This window comes from Saccopteryx bilineata, chromosome 2 (assembly GCF_036850765.1).
Source record: "Saccopteryx bilineata isolate mSacBil1 chromosome 2, mSacBil1_pri_phased_curated, whole genome shotgun sequence".
NCBI classification, from domain to species: Eukaryota; Metazoa; Chordata; class Mammalia; order Chiroptera; family Emballonuridae; genus Saccopteryx; species Saccopteryx bilineata.
The window spans coordinates 89,266,027-89,289,283 of NC_089491.1; the positions used below are offsets into that span (position 1 = coordinate 89,266,027).

General features: G+C 40.1%; 1 protein-coding gene across 2 annotated transcripts in view; it reads left to right on the forward strand.

Annotated features, from left to right (window-relative positions):
* The window catches only part of TEK (TEK receptor tyrosine kinase), a 127,380-nt gene that overhangs the window by 51,989 nt on the left and 52,134 nt on the right, over positions 1–23,257 (forward strand). For both annotated transcript variants that reach the window (XM_066257377.1, XM_066257376.1), the window contains exons 3-6: positions 7,618–7,728; positions 8,909–9,061; positions 13,180–13,311; positions 13,776–13,916. In XM_066257377.1, coding sequence (XP_066113474.1) covers positions 7,618–7,728; positions 8,909–9,061; positions 13,180–13,311; positions 13,776–13,916 — 537 coding nt within the window. The remainder of the gene's footprint in view (positions 1–7,617; positions 7,729–8,908; positions 9,062–13,179; positions 13,312–13,775; positions 13,917–23,257) is intronic.

Consider the following 23,257-nt stretch of genomic DNA (forward strand, 5'->3'; position numbering starts at 1 on the left):
TAAAGGGAAGCATAATCAGTAACTCAACCTAATTGGTTGTTGGTGTGTCAGTCATCTACTGCCGTAGAATGCTGTGGCACACGGTCATAGACCACAGAGTATGCAACAATTAGCATTTATTGCTCATGAGTCTAACAGTCAGCTGAGTTGCTTAGATGGCTCTGCTGATCTTGACTGGGTTTTCTCACAAGTATGGATGTTGGCTGGCTGTCAGCTTATTGGGCTGGCCTGATCAGACCAGCCTGACTGTTCCATGTTCATATTATCCTTTAGCAGGCTAACCTAGGTGTGGTCTCGTAGAGATGGCAATGGTGCAAGAGAGCAAGTGGAAACACCGCGGCTTCTTGAAAACTAGTCTCAGTATTCATTCTCACACCTGCCTCATTGTATTGCCCAAAGCAAGTCAAATATCTGAGTCTTAATCAGAATGGGAGGGCACAACCCAGTAAAATGGCAAAGATTTATGGACAGAGGGAGGGATGAAGAACTGGGACCTTTTTCGTAGGCTGCCATTCTTGGGAAAATATCAGGGCTTAATTTTAAAAGTTGAGTACCCAAGCCCAGCACACAGAACACCAGAACTTTGAAAGAGGATGTGGAGAGCTTTCTGCGAGGGAGGAGTATTGCTCCTTGCTACCTCCTCACAAGGCAGTGAGGAGATGGAGGCTTTCTCCTCAAAGAAAGTGGGTCAGTCTTAAGCTAAATCTTTAGGGCCGTCCACCAAACTGATGACAATTTGGAGGAGATGGTGTTATAAACACTCTTTAATGGAAGACTTGTACTTCTCTAAGTCTTCTAGGCCTACATAGGCAGGTAGTTGTCTGCCTTTCTAACAGGGTCCCAGGTAGCAAAGTGCTCCTGAGGGAGACTATACTCAAATAGCAAGAGTTTGGTAAGACCCTAACTGGGGTCCACATGAAACCATTTCTTTGAATTTGCTAATGGTGGCAATTAAAAGAGTTGAAGACAGCAATCTCATTTTAAGGTCAAAAGTGATAAAAAAAGAAATCATTATTCATTAAAAATAAAGGAAAAGTCTTCTTAGCAAAACTGTAATGCTCCCCTTTAGATGACACCGGGGCGAGTGGGAAAAGTGCAAGGCAGACATTCCCAGGAATGCAGCCCTCCGCGAGGGAAGAGGGGTGGAACAAAGGGATGTGAGGTGTGCCAAAGCTATCACGGCTGAAGAGTCACCTCTGTTATGTTCCACGGGTGTCATTTGGGATTTTACTTGTATAAAGAGTTACGTCCTTTTGCTGATATTTCCACTTTCTGAATGAAGATCATCTGAGATCGGTGCCCCCATGGTTTCACAGGAACGAAATGTGGAGTGCCACTGTGCCCTCTCTGGGATGTCCTGGGATTGTCCTTACCAGTGTATAAACAAGAACTTGTAGAGCATGCTAAACTAGAACAATGGCAGTCAAAAACCAACTGTAATGTCCCCTCCAAACGAAGAGTACAAGTTGGCACTGAGAAAGTGTAGAGTAAATTCAGTTAACTCAGGCAACTGCTGGCTTAGATAGTGAGAGACAGGTGAGAGAAGATTCATCTTCAGCTGAGGCTTAATTCTCTGTCCACCACTTACTAGCTGTGTGGACTCAGGTAAGGTAGTTAACCCTTGTAGGTATCATTTTTCATCATCTGTGAAATGAGTATAATAATACTGTACCTTCAAAATTGTCTTAAGTTTTAAATAAGATGGTATTTTTAAGAAGCCAGGAATACATTTGAAATAAGATATGATTTACACAATAGATGTGTTCCTAAAAAGCTTGTGTAAAGCGAGGCATTGCAATATGAGTTACATAGTAATAACAATAGCACTTTATAAACTACCCTTTGTGTAACACTTTCAGTGCTAACCTCTGTCCCTCAGAACACTTGTTTTATAAAGTACAATAACTCCAACTGTAAACCTAAAATGCAACCCAAGCATAGCATAGACGTGTGGAGTGGAAGTCAGCCATACGTGGGTTTAAGCCCAGCTCTGCAACTGCATGGTATGAACCAGGAGAACTTACTTGATTGAAATCATAGTTTCCTCATTTGAAAAAAAATGAGGATGAAGATTGAACCATGTACATTTGAGAATCAAATGAGATCACTAACCTATCTGGCTTACAGTAAATGTTCAAATATCATCACTATTATAGTGACTTGGAATAAGCAATATTTTAATGGGACTCTGAATTTTCCTACCCAATTGTGGAGAATTTTAATATCACCTATTAACATAATTATGGAGGTTTATACAAAAACAGAAAGATAGGTAGTACTTTCTTGTATTTTAATAACATCCCAAGCTGTTGAATTGGTTCTGTCTCTTTTGCTGACCATGCAATGGCTGAAATATCATGCAAGGAAAGTGATATCCTTTAGAGTGAATCAGGAAAACCTCCAAAACCCTGTCTTCGTGACATTATTAATTCCCTGGTAAAACATCATGGGAACTGAGAAGTGCCTGCCCAGGGACACAGCAGGATAGGATAAACATCAATATATTCCTGCTTGCTGCTGACTCGTGCATCTGGGGAGGAAGTGGAAAATCCATTTGAGATGTGCCAAAACACGGCTTAAATTGGCTCACATACTCCAAATGGCCAACATGTTTTTTATCAATGGCATCATGCAAAAAAAATCAAAGGCAGTTTATTCAAACCTTACTGGTGATTTCATTTGGGAGTAGGGAGGCATATATAAAGTTTGAGGTATTTTCACATCCAAATCTATTTCAGAATATTCCATCAGAAGAAACATAAGTTGTTTTTCTTTCTATTTTCATTTGAGAAATAGTTTTACTTTAAGAACATGCAACTTTCCACCCATGATTTTTGAGTTGAGAGAGGTGAGCCATTTTTATCTATATAACACAAATGAACACGTTCAAAGCATAAAGAAAGTAGGGTAATTTGAAACCAGATTCACTCATTTACTCTTTCATTCCACAAGTATTCTTAAGTCCCGATTTGTGCCGCACACAGGAGATGCAATGATAACACTTCCCAAATACTTATGTGCCCCAGCAACTTCATATATGATACATAGAATCTAGTCTTTACCAAATGCAAAGCTAGTGAGGACTATTATGAGGCCATATTAATAGATGAGGCTTGTAACTTAGGTACATTTCCACACATGGTTCCCATTGTTGGACCTGGGATGGTTAATTCAAGCCTGATCCCAGAGGCCAGGTCCTACGCACCACCTTATGCTGCTTTCAGTGAACCTGCCCTTCTGGACTGCTCAGCCTCGTAGGGGAGATACCTTAGGAGTGTGGTGCTGTAATGGGGAAGAACAGCTATGACGGCACTTAACCTGGATTCCGGGAGTTGTGGAAGGCCCCGGAAAAATGACAGCTAAATGAAGACTGACGAGTGAGTAGGGGTTAGTGAGACATAGAAGAAAGGAAGGAGCAGAAGAGCAGGGAGGAAGTTCATAGCTTAGGCACAAATGATCACACGGCCTGTGTCAAGAACGCCATATGGTCAGGACAGCTGGAATTGAGAGCTCGGAATGCAGGCCTGGCATGTGAGGAGTCTGAGGGCTGGTGTCTGGGACAGTGTGGAGCTCTTCAGTTTGAGGTTTGAGCCTTACCTTTCACACTTATTTAAGGTTAGGAGACTGTGGGTAAGGGACTCGGTTGCCCTGAAGGTTGCCTTGGTTTTCACAAGTCAATAAACTGTGGATATCCTGTTTCACAGCGCTTCTGTAGAATTATACAAGGTGATAATGGACGTAAATATGCATTTTAAATCTTATTACTCCTAGTCCTTAATTATCCTTAAAGGAGGCAACTGAAATTTTTCTCAATTTTTTTTTTTTATCCATGAGAAACATATTTTTGTTTATAACTTTTGCTACCATCTGTTTTCCTCTCCTGCCTATAAGGAATAACTGAACTGTGTTTTCAGTTAAGTTCTGTCAATTAATCAGTGCATCCCAGTGATCCCAGCAGCTCATCTCCTACCCTAGGCCTTGGCAGTCTCATTGATAAAATGAGGCAGTAGGACTTTGAAGCCTTTGGAGTAGTAACATTGTCTGACCTATAGGGGTCTGCAGCCAAGCCACCTGGTTCCAGTCCTGGCTCTCCCATGACTTTGCTGGGTGATCTTGGACCTGTCATGTAACCTCTCTCACCTAACCCCATTTGTGAAATGAGGAGAATTGTAGTATCTATGCCACAGAGATATTATGAAAATTAAATATGTGTGAAGTCCTTAGAACAACGCCTGGTAGTAGTAGGCACTATTAAAAGGTGCTTATTATTTTTATGATCCAGTCAAGTCATGTGACATAAATCTGTGTGCACCACATAAAATCCAAGCTCCTGTGTCATTAGGAAGCCCACAGTGCAACATTCAGCAGAGAATAATCAGTCTAGAGACATTAATGCCGGAGGTGACAGGCTTGTGACTGCGTTCCTACCTAAGAAATGGGGAGCTTAGAGGGCACAAAGTCTGAAATAATAAAGAGCCACAGAGTAGGGAAAAAGAAAAGTGACTTGGCGTTGAGCGTTGTGGGGAATCTTGGTTTCTTTTCAGAATTCAGTGCTGAATGAGAAGTCCCACGATCAGCTAAACAGTCCTCACACAAAGGGGCAGAAAATATAAACAAACCACACAGAAAGGAACAACACCATGAAATGGTCAGAAACAATTATCACGGGAGCCCAGGAGCTGTCACAGAGAGCAGGAGCTCTACAGGGGAGGCTGGCTAAATGGAGCCCTCTGTCAGGGTGAGAGGGAGCCCCGCCCACCCCCAGCCCAGGCCCTGCAGCCTTCCCTCCGGGTTGGTGCATTTCAGGCCTGTTGGAAAAGCTGCACACACATCCGTCTGTATTGCAGATGTCAGCACAGCAATGCTGCCCTTTATTTATATTTGGGAAGGATACTGACCTCTTCTAAGCATCAAGGGGCTGGACATATATGACTTAGTATCCCTAACAACATTTTAAGGTAAATATTTTTACTTCCAAATTACAAACGAGGATCCCATGATGTTCAGAGGTTAAGTAACTTGCTCAAAGAGGCCCAGTAAATGGCAGATGGGAATCCCAAGCCCAGGACTGTCTTATCACAGGGTCACAGCACCCTTTGATCAAGAGCATTGTCTCTCTGGGTTTTCCCATGTCACCATCTGCACCAAGGCGTTTATGTGAGAGTCCTGGCAGGGCACCTTGCCTGGGTCAGCAGAAAAAGAAAACAAACAGACAAACTGAAGGCTGAATCCTAGGGGTGGCTCAGAGGGCATCTGTCTTCACAGGGTAGCTCTCTGAGAATTTAGTCAGCTTCTCAAGTCACCCATCCAAAAGCCTCTCTATAGGGATTCAGACTTTAGATACAGGTTGCTTTGCCATTGATTTCTATTTTAGGTACATTCTAATCAGAGAATTTATTCTATAGGATATTGATTCTTCATTATTTACAGAGATTGTATTTTGTGGGTTAATAGCGAGGCAATATGCTTCAAAATAACATGTATTCAGATAGCTATGTACAGCAGTCCATGAATAGCCAACAGACCTTTAATTGTGTTGTTCAAATCTGTATTTCTCCTTACTAGTTTTTGATTTGTTTGATTAATCAGTTTCTGAGTGTTTCTTTAATGCTTGTGAATTTGTCACTTTGTTTAGTTCTGTATGTTTTTGTTTTGTGGGTTTTGAAGCTCTGTTGTTAGGTGTGTGTACAAATTCAGGATTATTTAATTCACCTGGTGGATTATCCTGTTTTGCATTATGTAAAGACCAACTTTATCCCTAAAATTTTGTTTTGGCTTTAGAATACATTTTTCTTCTGATAAAAATATTGCAGTATCAGCTTTTTTTTAGTTATTAGTGCAGTACATATATTTTTTATCCCTTTATTCTCAATCTTATATGTCATTATGCTTAATATATAGTTCATGAGAAGAGTGTATATTTACATATTACATATTTAATTTATTCTGAGAATCTCTGTCTTTTCTCATATGTCTGTCCTGACTTATGCCATCTTATTCCGTCTTTTCTGTAAGTCATGGTTTTTCTTTGTGTGTTTTATTTCTCCTTTTATGTCTTTTCTTTACTTCCATTTTTCCTGCCCTCCATATTTAGGAAAGTTATATATTCCTTTTCTCTCTTTTTACTGGTTATCTTTACATTTTTATGTTGGCTTAACTTATATGCCAATTGTACCTCAGTAAAGTTGGAATTTAAAAAATTGGCTTCACTTAAAGCCTAGATATAATCCCCCTGTTCTTGTAGTTGTGGTTCTCTGCAGATTATAATATAAGTTAAAGGAATTCAGAAACTGTTGTAGCTTGGAGAATGTTAGATGGTTTTGTTCATACATCTTGCCCCATAAATCAAGGAACTCAGGCAATGTTTTGTTCTAACCTTAACATAGAGGCAGAAGTTTCCAAAATAATTTCATAAGCCAAATATACAATAACTTCTCAATTTTTCATCTCAGTACTCCAGTCCCATGTCTATGTCAGTTCATATAGAAGGTGTGGCAAAAGTAGGTTTACAGTTGTGACTATGTGAAACACAGAGTTTATTCTTGCATTATTTTTTTTTTCTTTTTTCTTTTTTCTGAAGCTGGAAAAGGGGAGAGACAGTCAGACAGACTCCCGCATGCACCCGACCGGGATCCACCCGGCACGCCCACCAGGGGCGAAGCTCTGCCCATCAGGGGGCGATGCTCTGCCCCTCCGGGGCGTTGCTCTGTCGGGACCAGAGCCACTCTAGCACCTGGAGCCATCCCCAGCGCCCGGGTCATCCTTGCTCCAATGGAGCCTTGGCTGCGGGAGGGGAAGAGAGAGACAGAGAGGAAGGAGGGGGTGGGGGTGGAGAAGCAAATGGGCGCTTCCCCTATGTGCCCTGGCTGGGAATCAAACCCAGGTCCCCCGCATGCCAGGCCGATGCTCTACCGCTGAGCCAACCGGCCAGGGCCTCTTGCATTATTATTTATTAATCATTGTATTATTTTTATAGGAACACCTGCAAACACTCTATATAGATAACTAAAGGATACAAGGCAAAATATTGGATCCCATCATTGCCTTATTCTTCAATATTCCAATATTCACATGATTACTAATAAGTGCAGCATTGTACTGATTCCATTTGAGAAATGCTTGGGGCATTCTACAGCAATGAGAATTATTTGAAGCAACAGCAACTGAGAAGGACAAAGGGAAAAGCCATTTGGCAAATGTCCGGCTATTCATATTTTATTTCACTTTGAGGAAACTTCCTAGGGATTGGAGAAGGATTCAGATTCCTAGTTATCATAGTTTATAGTTAATAACAGGTTTTAGTTTGGTAATAGATATTAATTAACACAAATTCTTCACCACCCCAGCTAGTTGCACAGAGAAAAATGTGCATATTATGTCATGTGTATATATTTACATTTTCACAGAGGAAATAACCGTTTCTTTCATCAGTCTTCAAAAACTAACCTTAAGAGAGGTTAAAAGCCATTAGCTACCACTGTTTTCCATATCATGAAAACCAGCTGACTCTGCCCAATGCCAGTTCTCATCTGAAGTTCAAAGTTTAGTTGCTCTTGGAGGAAATATGTGAACTCATTTTCTCATTTGTTTTTTTTCTCTCTCTCTCTCTTTTAAAAGCTTCCTTCCTACCAGCTACTTTAACTATGACGGTAGACAGAGGAGATAATGTGAACATATCTTTCAAAAAGGAGTTGATTAAAGAAGAAGATGCAGTAATTTACAAAAATGGTGAGTAGTTGTTTTGTTTCCTGTTAACACTGTTGTGAGACATCAGATAGCACAATCATATTGGGTCGTTATCTTATTCCGTCCTAGGAGCAGATGTTTGGAAGAAAGCTGCTATGATGCAAGCTAGTCAAATTATGTGATAGAAGCTCTCTTAAGCAATGTGTTTGGTGACTTAATCAAGTAAATTACAGATTCATATATGTATAGGAATTTACCTGCATTGTACATTTATGAATGTACAATGTGAATTATAAATATACATTGTGTTGTGGTCAGTGGAGTTCCAAATTCTGCCATGTAAAATGTTTGCTCGTTTGAATGCAAAGTTAAGAAATGACCAGAGTGAGCCTGGAAAGCCAACTGGCAATCATTCTGGGGTCTTAACTGTGTGACCCCAATCTGTCTCTGTCCAACTAGGGTTTGGCACCACTTGGTGGCAGTTGCCTGATCCAGCTGAAATATTGCTGGGGACTATTCTGAGTTCTGTAGATGGATAGAACTTCCATTGTAGTAGTAGTTCTAGGTATCTTCTGTAATTGGTTAGTTGGCAGGGTTACCTGACATTTCCCATCCAGATGTTTCCGTTAACCTCTCCCTGCAGAAGATAAGACTTTAGCCTAACCCCATCTTCTTGTGTTTGGCAGTAGGTCCCATAGACCAGGGGTTTCCAAACTACGGCCCCTGCCGCACTTCCGGAAGGGGCACCTCTTTCATTGGTGGTCAGTGAGAGGAGCACATTGACCATCTCATTAGCCAAAAGCAGACCCATAGTCCCTATTGAAATACTGGTCAGTTTGTTGATTTAAATTTACTTGTTCTTTATTTTAAATATTGTATTTTTTCCTGTTTTGTTTTTTACTTTAAGATATGTGCAGTGTGCATAGGGATTTGTTCATAGTTTTTTAATAGTCTGGCCCTCTAATGGTCAGAGGGACAGTGAACTAGCCCCCTGTGTAAAAAGTTTGGGGACCCCTGCCATAGACTAATAGACTATCTGCTCGATCACCTTTGTCGAATGTTGGGAGAACATGGAGCAATTCGACCTTTTTATTCTTCTCCCACATTCAACATGTGGAGCACATTTTCTATAAGGTGATGGAAAGCTGATCAATTAGAGGAGCCACACAAGGATACTGGAGTGTTTGAGTGTGACCCTTTATTGTCTATTCTTCTTTACTAGGCTCTTTCATCCATTCCGTGCCCCGGCACGAAGTACCCGACATCTTAGAAGTGCATCTGCCTCATGCTCAGCCCCAGGATGCAGGAGTGTACTCGGCCAGGTACATAGGAGGAAACCTCTTCACCTCGGCCTTCACCAGGCTGATAGTCCGGAGTAAGTGACTGAGAGGCCACCATTTGTGATGGTATAGTTGTTAGGACTTTTATTTTTATTTATTTTATTTTTTATTATTATTTTTTGTATTTTTCTGAAGTTGGAAACGGGGAGGCAGTCAGACAGACCCCTGCATGCGCCCAACCGAGATCCACCTGGCATGCCTACCAGGGGGCGATGCTCTGCCCATCTGGGGCATTGCTCTGCCGCAATCAGAGCCATTCTAGCGCCTGAGGCAGAGGCCACAGAGCCATCCCCAGCACCCAGGCAAACTTTGCTCCAATGGAGGCTCGGCTGCAGGAGGGGAAGAGAGAGACAGAGAGGAAGGAGAAGAGGAGGGGTGGAGAAACAGATGGGCACTTCTCCTGTGTGCCCTGGCTGGGAATTGAACCCGGGACTCCTGCACGCCAGGCTGATGCTCTACCACTGAGCCAACCGGCCAGGGCCAGGACTTTTAGTAATAAACTGATTCTGGCTATTGAAGCAAGAACCAGGAATTGGTTGGAAGTATACTAAAGACGCTTAGAAAACTAATGGAAAAGCTGGCAAGCAACTTTTCAGAATAGATAGGCTCCAGGAAGGATTTGGGGCTCAGCACTGGTGGGGAAGAGTGGACTTTCTCTCTAGGATGCTGCCTACCATTACCCTGACTTAGCTTCTGTGATGTTTTTATTTCCAAGTTTTGAATTCCAACAATAAAGAATAAAATTGGTCTAACATATGTTAGATGACTATTCATCTAGGCTCAGACCAACAAGGTGTAGACAAGGGTGAAGCGACATACTACAGTTCAGGCACTAGGACCTCACACTTGAATAGCAGCACCATTCCCCTACAAAGGCAAAATCACAGTGAGCTGGGCAGTCTCCCGATAGGTGTCCTATAGGGGGATGAGGTGGGCCTTCTGGTTTGGTCTAATATCTGGTTAAACGTTAAGACTCCTGTAAATCCCACACTTTCCAGATCATTTAACTTTCAAATGTGACTTCTATTTTCAGGTTTGAAAAATGCAAGAGTTAAAACTAGTGAAAACTACCTTCCACCCCATTATAACTGTCAAAGTGGGGAGTAACCAACACCAGTAGTTTTTACAAGAAGTTGACCTGTATAAAGCAAAAGCATTTTCCCTGAATTTCTCCAGCTATTCCAAATGTTCATGATATTAAATACGCAGGATTCAGGTCAAGTATTTGGGATGCTTTGTCATTCCTCTAGTGAGTGGGATCCCTAGCCCATGAAGAGTATTTGTTTTGCTTTGCATTATATTCATTTGTTCATTTATTCATTCAGCAGGTATGTGTTGATTATTACTACATCAGGCATTGTACTGATGTTGAGAATATAGATAATAAGATGAGCCACTGTCTGCTGAATAATTCCCAGTTAGAGCAGGTACATACATAAACAGATAAACAGATATTGCAATATGACAATAAAAGCATAAAGTGTGGTTCATTTAGTTTAGGCAAGTGAAATCCCCTTTTATTCCACTACACTCATGGAAAGTCTGAATGGCAAGGACACAATTTATATTCATTTCTTAGATTGTTTCTCTTCAGTCTATTATAGCACCATGTATCATGGTGCTCAGAGTCTTGGGTAAATGGTGGGTTTTCCAGCAGCATCAGAAACCTCAGAATTTGATATATAGTAAAAAGTTTAGAGCTATTTAAAAATGACTTAGCATAGACTAGCTATTAAAATTCACCTGAACTTTTAAGATAAAGCGAAAGACTTTAAGCACATGTTGATATTCAAGTGGTCTGGTCTCTTTCTCAGACTGCTAGGAGCACATGTTTATTCTCTTTTCCTCTTCGGAGTATTTCAATGAAACTGTTTAGTATCATAGCTAATATCTAAAATCATTCTTAGAAATTTGAGTTTGGGTATAATCCCATTTAAAAGTATTTCCCCCCAGTATAACCTTTCTGATATTCATACATTCGTTCATTTCTCATAACTGCAGGGTGTCTCTCTCCAGAATGAACTGAAGCCTAGGAATTGTCAGTGCTTAAAGCCTGTGTATTACAAAACCACACTGGTTATGTGTATGGAATTTCTTTTCAGTATCAGTTCTCTCCCTGACAGTATTCCTCACAAGCACTAAGCTTATAGGATTTCTCTCTGCATGCCATGAATATGTGGTTTGTGGTTTCCTGACACACAAACCATGAGGCTTTTGATGAAAATAAAATAAGAAAACCTAGTTGCACATTTGTTGCTTATAAAAAACCCCCTCTTTTTCTGACTTCTCTATGCCTAAAAGATCATCCTGATTATTCCCTTGACCTCTATTCTCTCCCCCTCCCCAGGAAGTGGTGTGGAGCTGGGACAGGTCTCCAGATAGGCACAGGGCTAGAGACATATTTGATGTGGAAGGAAGCCTGTTTCCTTCTCCAGTGTGTCCCCTCATTGCTCTTCGCCAGGTGCAAACAGCTTGTGGTCAGGCGCTTCAGAAATCAGTAGTTGTGCAAAACCATTTTTCCCTTTATATATTAAGGCATATAAATATTAGCTTTTAGACATTTTGTAGCGTTATCTAGTAACTGGAAGCCTGTAAGAAAAGGTCTGTGTTGACAGTCTCTCTGATTATTTTAGAGAAAATACTGATAACCAGGAGCTCTTGCCAAAGAAATTACAGGGTTACATCAGCTATAGGCACAGTTCCAAGCTTAACCATCATGAAACGAACATTCAGGGACAGTGATACTCAAAAGAAAAGTTAAATAAAACTCCTGACCACAAAGATCACCCCAACCCCCCCCCCCCTGGATTTTCCCTATATCAGAAAGTATCCATAGACCTAATTAACAATCGTTTTTTAAAATTTTATTTTATTTTTAAATTTTTAAGTGAGAGTAGGGGAGATACAGAGACAGACTCCTGCATGCCCCCCGACCAGGATCCACCTGAAAACCCCCAGCTAGAGTTGATGCTTTGCCCATCTGAGGCTGCTCGCAACCAAGCTATTTTTAGCACCTGAGGTGGAGGCTCTATGGAGCCATCCTCAGTGCCCGGAGCCAATGTGCTTGAATAAATCGAGCCATGGCTGTGGGAGAGAGAGAGAACAGAAGAGAGAAGGGGAAGTGGAAGGGAGGAGACGCAGATGGTAGCCTCTCCTGTGTGCCCTTACTGGGAATCGACTTCAACATGCCAAGTAGATGCTGTACCACTGAGCCAATTGGCCAGGGCCCTAATTAATAATCTAAAGCAGGGGTCTCAAACTCAACTCAGCATGTGGGCCGCAGAGCAAGATCACAGCTGTTCAGCGGGCCGCACTAGGTCTACAAAAGGCAACTGTTACGTAATACTTTTCTCACTGCAGTTGAAAACAACAAAAAAAAAATCAGTACAACGTTGTTCGGCGAACCGCATGCGGCCCGTGGGCCGCGAGTTTGAGACCCCTGATCTAAAGTCACCTAGTGCTGGAGAGAAGTAGCCAGGAAATATGAATCTAGAAGCATTTTACTACTCTTGTATATCTTGTTTCACTTTTTTATGTTTTCTCTCTGAAAAATGGGTGGATGCTACTAGTTTCTGCTTCTCTTTTGAACCATATCCCTTCTCCACATACTCTAAATTCTCAAACTCTCGCTGTATCAGGATCATCTGGAAAGCTTGTTAAGCATGGTTGCTAGACCACCACCAGAGTTTCTCATCAGGAGCTCATGGGTGGGGAATCTGAGATTTGCATGTCTAATAGTCTCTTGGGTAATGGAGATGCTGCTGATTAAGGATTGCACTTGGAAACCACTGCTCCAGTCTTTAATCACACCTGCAGCTCCTTTTGGCCTTGCCTCCGCCTGGAACACATTCTACAGTCCCGTCCTTTTTACTATTCAGGTGTTCCTGCAGATTCATCTCATGTACCACCTCCTCTGGGAAGCCTTCCTTTATGCCCTCTCCCATCTCCAATGCAGGAATAGGTGCTTTTTTTGTCCTTGTTTTTATCATTATTTTCTGTTAACATATCTGTTTCCCACATTTGACTATTAGCTTTTTATAAGTAGAGATTTTGTTTTATTTATATTCACTAGGGTCCACTGAAATGACTGACAGGTAGCAGGTTTGTTGTCAATGTCCTTTACTCACCACAGCCTTGTTTTCCTTAACAAAAGGATGTGAAGCTCAGAAGTGGGGCCCCGACTGTAACCGTGTCTGCACTGCCTGCGTGAACAGTGGTGTCTGCCATGAGGATACTGGGGAGTGCATCTGCCCCCCTGGGTTTATGGGGAGAACGTGTGAGAAGGGTGAGTCAAGAGGACTTGATGAGTAAGTTGTGGATTTAAAAGGACGTCACTGGCTCTAGAGTTTTATATCGGGACAGAGTTGGAAATGGAAGTTAGATGGTTTCTGGTTAGGCATACGTGTGAATGAAAAAGAGACGCCTTTCCGAAAGGAAGGCTTTTTACTGTCAACTACTAGAAAGTTGCAACACAAACAAGTCTACAACGTCTATGATGTGAATGGCACCCCCTAAGTCTGTGCTGCACACACTTGCATAACTGTGGGTTGTGGCTCTGATATCCTCCCCAGGAGGCAGTTTCACTGTCTGTAAAATAGGCTTTCAGGATGTGTTCGCTCTGCCGATGCCATGACTGAGATTGGATTATTTTTTATGTTCAGTGGTCTAGGAGAGACTCTTTAAAAGAAGAATTATGCATTTGAAAGGGTTGCATATTTGACTCTTAATCATTTTTTTCTCCCCCTAAAGCTTGTGAACTGCATACATTTGGCAGAACTTGTAAAGAGAGGTGTAGTGGACCGGAGGGATGCAAGTCCTATGTGTTCTGTCTCCCAGACCCCTATGGGTGTTCCTGCGCCACAGGCTGGAAGAGTCTGCAGTGCAATGAAGGTATGCAGTGCAATCACACCCCTGAACAGAAAATGTTCAAGTAGCTATAACAGAGGGTTTGGCTTGTTGGAAATCACAGTGTAGGTAGGCTATCCTTGGATTACTCAGTCAACTATCTGCTGCTGAGCTACAGGGTTTTGGATCAAAGATGATTTCATGAAAAGTTAATTATGCTTTCGCATTGAGACCTGGACCTCATAGAAAGTGCTTCTCAGATACATCACCTGGGGATCCTGTTAAAATACAGATTCTGATTTCATGGGGCTGGACTGGGGCCTGTGGTTCTGCATTTCTAACAAGCTCCCACGTGGTGCTGATGCGTTGGCATTCAGACCACATGTTGAATTGGAAGGCCACAGACTTGTTTATTCAGTGCATCATAAACATCAGCACTTGCGGGTCAGATCCAGACAGGATTTGGTATCTGGAAGTTGAGAAAATTAAGATTTTTCCTTCTCTGGACCTTACTCATGCAATACTAACTTCACCTCTCAAAGATTCTCTCTGCCCTTTCTAAAATATACTTTCCCATTTGGTAAGGCCCAAAGGTGTGTGTTACCCATCTATTTTCCAGTATGTGAGTCACACATACTGTGACACAATAGCTGTAACCTGTAGCCAAACAGACCAGATCTTTTCTAGTGAATATAAATGGAGTGAGTTAGAGCTCAAAGGGTTTTCACTATTTACCCCACAAAATCAGATTTTTCCACATCTGGCACTGCTGGAAGCTATGACGGGGACCCCAGCAACCTGATAATAATGCCGCTAGGCAGTGCAGTTCAGTAGAAATATAAGCAAGACACATCTATAGTTGCATTTTTCTTGTAGCTACATTAAAAAAGTAAAATAGGTAAAATAATTTTAATATATACCCCAATATATCAAAAATATTTTAATAAGTAATTAATAGAAAAATGATTCCTATTTTTACACTAAGTGTGAAACGAAACAATGAAAAGCCATAGCAGTGGAGAAATCCTATCTGATCTCAGAAATGTGCGCCTTAAGAGTAAAAGGTGCCTCCAGATGGGAGATGCTGTCTCTTTTAAAATACATATATATACATTATAAAATCTTATAAAAAAATTTTTAAATGTGTATATGTAAATACTGCTAGGGCATGGGAAGGGGTACATGCATGTTAGAAGTCTAAAATATAAGCTTCATCAGCTTCACGCTGAATGTGCCTCTCAATCCAGGTTTGTAAGAGTGCATTTATTAACTCATCCCAGCCCATGCCTGGTTCAAGAAATCACTAAAATTTTATAAACTGGAATATTCTAGTGTTCTCCCAACTCCTTCCTAGGACCTCAATTTACTTATGTGCCAGACCCATTGATATTGTCCCTTAGGTCACTGGAACTCTAATCATTTTTTTTTTGTGTGTGTGTGTGTGTGTGTGTGTGTGTGTGTGTGTGTGTGGCAGAGACAGAAAGAGTCAGAGAGAGGGACAGACAGACAGGAAGGGAGAGAGATAAGAAACATCAATTCTTCGTTGTGGCTCCCTAGTTGTTCACTGTTTGCTTTCTCATATGTGCCTTGACTAGGGGGCTACAGCAGAACGAGTGACCCCTTGCTCAAGCCAGTGACCATGGGCTCAAGCTGGTGAGCCTTGCTCAAACCAGATGAGCCCACACTCAAGCTGGCAACCTCGGGGTCTCAAATCTGGGTCCTCCACATCCCAGTCCGACTCTCTATCCACTCCACCACTGCCTGGTCAGGCTCTAATAATTTCTTTCTAATTTTTTCCCTATCTGTATTCTTCAGACTGGATGTCATTGGCTCTTTCTTCTGTCTCTCCATTTGTTGCTAAGTCCATATAGTGATATTTTTATTTCAGTTGTCCAGTTCTAGAATGTTTTTGGTTATTTTCTTTTAATGTTTATAGAATTTATTGGAATAACATTGATTAATAAAATTATATAGGTTTCAGGTGTATAATGCTATAACACATCGTCTATATATATTGTGTGTTCATCAACCAAAGTCAAGTCTCCTTCTACCACTATTTATCCACCCCTTTTACCCTCTTCTGTGTCCTTCTACCTCACTTTCCCTCTGATAATTACCACATTGTTGTCTATGTTGGTAAGGTTTTCTTTTTGGCTTAATCCTTTCACATTTTTCACCCAACCCTTCCCCTTCCCATCCAAAAGCTGTCAGTCTATTTTCTGTATCTATGAGTCTGTTTCTATTTTGTTTGCTTTGTTCATTAGATCCCACATACAAGTGAAATCATACAGTACTTGTCTTTTTCTAATAAGGCTTGTTTAGCATAATGCTCTCCAGGTCCATTCATGCTATCTCAAAAGGTAAGATTTCCTTACTTATTACAGCTCAGTGGTATTCCATGTGTAACAGCTTTTTTATCCACTCATCTACTGATGGGTACTTGGCGGCTCCCAAATCCTACCAATTGTCAATAATGCTGCAGTGAACATAGGGTGCATATATTCTTATGAATTAGTGTTTCAAGTTTCTTCAGATCAATTCCCAGAAGTGGAATTGCTGGGTCATAAGACAGTTCCATTTTTTAATTTTTTGAGGTAACTCCATACTGTTTTCCACAGTGGCTGCACCAATCTGCATTCCCACCAGCAGTGTGTGAGGGTTCCTTTTTCTCCACATCCTCTTCAACTCTTGTTGTTTATTGATTTATTGATAATAGCCATTCTGATAAGTTTGAGGTGATATCTCATTGTGGTTTTAATTTGCATTTCTCTGATGCTTAGTGATGCTGAGCATTTTTCATATGTCTATTGGCCATCTCTATGTCTTCTACAGAGATGTGTCTATTCAGGTCCTTTGCCAATTTTTTAATTGGATTGGTTATTTATTTTATTTATTTGGTGTTGAGTTGTATAAGTTCTTTATATATTTTGGATACTAATCCCTTATTATGTTATCATTGGTAATATGTTCTCCCATTCAGCAGTTGTCTTTTCATTTTTTTGATGGTTTCCTCTGCTGTACAAAAATATTTTAGTTTGATGTAGTACCATTTGCTTATTTTTTTTTCTTTTGTTTCCCTTGCCTAAGAGACATACCAGAAAAAAAAATATTGCTTTAAGAAATCTCAGAGACTTTACTGCCTATGCTTCCTTCTAGGATTTTTATGGTTTTGAGTCTTATATTTAAGTCTTTAATACATTTTGAGTTTAGTCTTGTGTATAATGTAACTTCACTTTTTTTTGCACGTATCTGTCCTATTTCCCAGCACCATTTAATGAATAGACTGTCTTTACCTCATTGTATGTTCTTGAATCCTTTCTCAAATATTAATTGACTATAAAGGAGCGGATTTATTTCTGAGCTCTCTATTCTGTTCCATTGATCTATGTGTCTGTATATTTTTATGTCAATACCATGATGTTTCAATCACTATAGCCTTGTAGTATAGTTTGATATCAAGTAACTTGATTCCTCCAAATTTGTTCTTCTCAAGATTGCTGTGGCTATGCAGGATCTTTTGTGGTTCCATATACTTTTTAGGAATATTTGTTCTAGTTCTGTGAAACACACCATTGATATCTTGATAGGAATTGCATTGAATCTATATGTTGCTTTGGGTCATACGGGCATTTTAATGATGTTAGATCCATGAGTACAGTATATGTTTCCTCTTATTGTATTTTTTTCAATTTCTTTCTTCAATGTCTTATAATTTTCTGAGTACAGGTCTTTTACTTCTTAGGTTAAATTTATTTCTAGTTTTTGTTGTTGATGCAATTGTAAATGGGATTGTTTCCTTACTTTCCTTTTCTGATAGTTTATTATTGGTACGTAAAAATGCAACTAATTTCTGGACGTTTATGTTGTATCTTGCTACTTTACTGAATTCATTTTTTAGTTCTAGTAGTTTTTTGGCAGAATCTTTAGGGTTCTGTATATACAGTATCATATCATCTGGAAATTGACAGTTTTACTTCTTCCTTTCCAGTTTGGCTGCCTTTTATTTTTTCTTCTTGCTTGATTGCTCTGTCTGAGATGTCTAGTACTGTGTTGAAAAAGAGTGGTAAAAGCAGACATTCCTGTCTTGTTCCCAGTCTCTAGGGAAACACTTTTAGTTTTTGCCAATTGACTATTGATATTGGATATAGGTTTTTATATATGGTCTTTATTTATTTGGAAATATGTTCCCACTTTTTTGAGAGTTTTTATTATAAATGGGTGCTAAATTTTATCAAATGTATACTTCTTCTGCATCAATTGATATGATCTTGTAATTTTATCCTTCATTTTGTTTATATGGTGTATCACGTTTATTAATTAGCAGATATTGTACTAACCTTGAATCCCTAGAAAAAACCCAGCTTGTTCATGGTGTATGATCATTTTAATGTATTGCTGAGTCCAGTTTGCTAATATTTTATGGAAGATTTTAGCATCTAGGTTTATCAGGGATATGGGCCTATAATTTTTTTTCCTTATAGTGTTCTTACTTAGTTTTGGAATTAACATAATGCCAGCCTCATAAAATGAGTTTGAGAGCCTTTCCTCTTCTTGGGAGATTTTTGGAATAGTTTACAAAAAATAGGTGTTAGTTCTTCTTTGAATGTTTTCTAAAATTCACCTGTGAAGCCAACTGGTCCTGAACTTATGTATGTTGTAACGTTTTGATTACTGCTTCCATTTCACTCATTATAATCTGTCTGAATTCTCTGATTCTTTCTGATTTGGTTTTATAAAACTTATGTTTATCCAGATTGTCCAACTTGTTGGCATATAGTTGTTTGTAATTTTTTTCTTTTCTTTCTTTCTTTATTTTATTCTTTCTTTATTATTATTATTTTTTACAATTTTTTGTATTTCCCTGGTGTCAGTTGTTACTGTTCCTCTTTCATTTTTGATTTTATTAATTTGGGTCCTCTTTTTGTTTTTTCTTAATGAGTCTAGTAGTTAAAGGTCTGTCAATCTTGTTTATTTTTTAAAAAAACTGCTCTTGGTTTTATTGATTTTTTTGTATTTTTTAGACTATTTTATTATTTATTCTCTGATCTTTATTATTTCCTTTCTTTTACTCACTTTGGGCTTTGTTTATTGTCCTTTTTCTAGTTCCTTTAAGTGTAAAATTAGATTGTTTATTTACACTTTTTCTTGCTTATTTCTTTGTTTCTTTGTTTCTTCCTTCCTTTCTTTCTTTCTTTTTTTTTTTAGTGACAGGAGGGGAGATAGTATGACAGATTTCCACATAAGCCCCAACTGGGATCCACCAGGCAACCTCCAACTGGGGTCAGTAGTTGAACCAATTGAGCCACTGTCTGTGGGAGGGGAAGAGGGAGAGAAGGGTGAGAGAGAGGGGGACAGAAGCAGATGGTTGCAGATGGTTGCTTTTCTTGTGTGCTCTGACTGGGAATTGAACCCAGGATGTTCATATGCTGAGCTGATGTTCTATCCACTGAGCCAACCAGCCAGGGTCTTTCTCCATATAGTCCCATAATGCTATAAAGTTCTCTTTTAGGAATTCTCCTGTGCTTCAGTGTCCCATGATTTTAGGGTTGTTTATGTCTCATTTTCATTTCTTTCAAGGTATCTTTTGATTGCTTTCTTGATTTCACTGTTAACCTATTCATTGTTTAGTAATATATTATTTAGCTTTCATGTCTTTGTTTTCAGGTTTTTTCTTTTGATTGATTTCTACTTTCATACCATTATGGTCAGAGAAGATGCTTGATATGATTGCAATTTTCTTAAATTTATTGAGATTTGTTTTGTGTTCTAATATGTGGTCTATCCTAGAAAATGTTCCATGTGGACTTGAAAAGAACATATATTCTGCTGCTTTTTGGTGAAATACTCTGAAGATACCAATTAAATTAATCTGGTGTAGTATGTCATTTAAGGCCACTATTACTTGTTTTTCTGTGTGGAAGACCTATCTATTGTGTCAATAAGGTGTTGAAATCTCATACTATGACTGTATTGCTGTAGATCTCTTCCTTTATGTTCATCAAGATTTTCTTTATATTTTTAGGTGCTCCTATTTTGGGCATATAAAGGATTTTTTACAAGGATTATATCCTCTTGTTTGATTTAGCATTATGTAATGTCCTTCTTTGTCTCTTACTATAGCTTTTGTTTTAGTCTATTTAGTCAGATATTTGTATTTCTATCCCAGCTTTTTTTATTTTCATTTTCATGAAATATCTTTTTTTCATTCCTTCATTTTAGTGTGTGTGTGTTTCCTTCTGAAGTAAGTCTCTTGTAGACAACATACACAGTGGTATCTTGAGATACGAATTTAATTTGTTCTGTAACTGAGCTCATAAGTCAGTTAACTAGCATATCAAACTGCCGATACTGGACCCATGAGCCAACGCACCAACTAGCGGCAGCTTCCCGGATCACGACTTGTATCTTGGAATTTTGCTTGGATCTCAAACAAAAATATGGGCCGAGTTGCAGCTTGGATCTTAAAAAATTTGAATGTTGGTCTGTTCGTATCTCAAGGTACCACTGTATATGAGTATTGTTTTCTTATCCATTCCGTTATCCTATGCCTTTTGATTAGTGCATTTATGCCATTTACATTTAAAGTGATTATTGGCAGGTATGTATTTATTGCCAGTTTGTTCTTTATAACTATGGTCCTCTGCTTTTTTTGTTGTTGTTATTTGATATTTCTCCTTTTCTTCTTCTTTTTTTAAAAAAACCCTTTAACATTTTTTGTAGTACTGGTTTGGTAGTGATGAACTCCATTAGCTTTTTCTTGCCTGAGAAGCTCTTTATTTCTCTTTCAATTTTAAATGCTATTTTTGCTGGGTAAAGTAGTTTTGGTTGTGGGTCCTTGCTATTCAGTGCTTTAAATATTTCATGCCAATCCTTCCTGACATGAAGTGTTTCTGTTGAAAAATCAGCTGTCAGTCTTATGGGAGTTAATGTGTAGGTAACTAAATTATCTTTCTCTTGCTTCTTTTAAGATTCTCTCTTAGTCCTTAACCTTTACCATTTTAATTATGCCGTGTCTTGGTGTGGGCCTCTTTGGATTCATCCTGTTTTAGATTTTCTATTTCTTAAACTTGTGTGTCTTTCTCTTTTACCAGTTAGGAAAGTTTTCCATCATTATTTCTTGAAATAGATTCTCAATCTTTTGCTTTCTCTCTTCTCCTATAATGTGGATGTTGTTATGCTTCATGTTGTTATGCATCATGTTTAAGGGACTAAAGGTCCCTTAAATCAGTGGTTTTCAAGTATAACTCTTTTGATTGGTGCTGATCCACCAGAAATTTGTAATGATCTGTGAAAGAGTTAATCACCCTCTTTTGTGTATCTACACAAAATTTCTGGTGGACCCACACCTGTCTATGGATTGGCAGTTGGAAACCACTACCTTAAACTTGCCTCATTTTTAAATTCTTTTTTTCTTTTTGTTTCACTGATTGGGTATATTCTACTACTTTGTCTTCCAAATCTCTGATTCCATCCTCTGTTTCATTCAACCTACTGTTTATTCCTTCTAGTGTATTCTTCATTTCAGATATTGTATTTTTCATTTTTGACTAGTTCTTTTTTATAGTTTCTGTCATTTTTATGCTTTGCTGTCTCTTGTTGAAGTTCTCACTAAGTTCCTGGAGCATCCTTATGACCATTTTTAAAAAAATCCTATATCTGATCCCTGGGTTATGTGGGCCCTACTGTTGTAATCAATCCTGACCACAGTGTACAAGCTACTGTACAGGTGCTGATCACACTAAGAGAAATTTGCCTGAGCAGGGTCATAGTACCTGCCAAGATCTTTTTCTAGATATGCCACCTGTGAAGCTAATTGGAACCTGCTCTAATGTCTGAATATGGTCATTCTGTGTTGGCTCTGGGACCTCTTAGGAGGAACTCTGGTGCAGGTCAATATCAGATGCTGTGTGTAACTGTCCCTGGACAACTTTTTTGGAGCTACAAGGTGATCCACAGTTTATGGCTACCTCTGCTAGTCTAGGGCATGCATGAGAAGGACCAAGCTGTGGATGAAGGCTGACTTTTATCAGCACCAAACCCAGGGGTAGGTCAGCAAAAGTCCCAAGGCACCCCAAGATCTATCTCTGCTTGCCTCCACTTACCAGCTGCCTGATAGTCTCAGTCACTGAAAGAGCAGTACTTGAGCTGCACAAGGAAGGTTCTCAGTGAGTCACCAGATAGGGGCAAGTAATGTTCACTGGATTGATACAGGTCAAATTCAGTGTCAACCCTGGGTTTGTGGCAACTTATCAAATGTCTTAGATTATACCAAGTGTAATTGCCACCCACCAGGTGCCTGCAGAGATCTTTGTGTTGGGAAAGGATTACAGGGAGTTGTCAGGGTGAGGCCAGTAGAGTTTATCAGGCCTAAAGAGGCCAATATTTGGTTTTGTAAAAGGAGGGCTCTGCACCAGTGAGGCATGTGAGCAAAAATAGCCCCTGTTATAGTGCCACACAACTCAGTCTGTCAGAGATTCTGCCAGGAGCTCAATATCAACAGGGTGGGGCTGTGGCGAGTCAGGTGGATGAGGCTAGTTGATCTCTCATGAGTGGGAGTTGCTGTTCAGGCTTGGCAGAAGGTGAGAAGAGTGGCCCCTTCCTCAGAACCACACAACTCAGTCTGCTCCAGATTCTTTCCAGATCTCAGTAGGATGGGGCCACCAAGAGCTGAGAGGGTGTGTCCACTTGGAGCCCGGAGAGGAGATTAGAATATCTCCTGTAAAGGAGAGGCATGAGTCAGGTTCAGGGGATAGAGATAGAAGTGGTCATACCACTCAGTCACTGACACCCCCTGAGTCTTCCCAAACCTCTATACCATGGCTCAGGCAGCTGACTCCTCAGCAGAATGTGAGCTGAGGGGAACAGAGAGCCCAGAGTGGGGGACTACTACATTTCCCCAGGCTGATGTGGTGGTAAGTAGGGGAGTGCTCTACCCAAGAATAGTGGTGTCTGTGGAGTGGTAAAGTGACTGAGCACCAGGATCCTGGTGGCTGTCCCTTCAGCTCTCTCCCCATAGCCACAAACCCATCTTCCTCACAGGACTCCAGTCTGCTCCATCTTCCCTCCACCAGAGACCAGGGTGAGTGGCTTCAAATGAGATTTTGTGTTTTGGTCCTTTAGGAAGGCAACTGTGCCTCTAACAGACTCCTGTTTCTCCCTGGAAGATAGAACACTTGCTGATTTTCACAGCCAGATGTTATGTGGGTACCTCTTTCTGGCTCTGGTGTTCTGGGTTGGGGAGCCTGGCATGGAGCTAAGACCTCACACTTATCAGGGAAAAGCTTTGCAGCTTAGATATCCCTCTGGATTTGAAATCACAGCTATTGCCCATGGGAGTAGAGCCAGCCCTCTTTGTGATTCTGCCCTTCCTACCAGTCTTGGTGTGG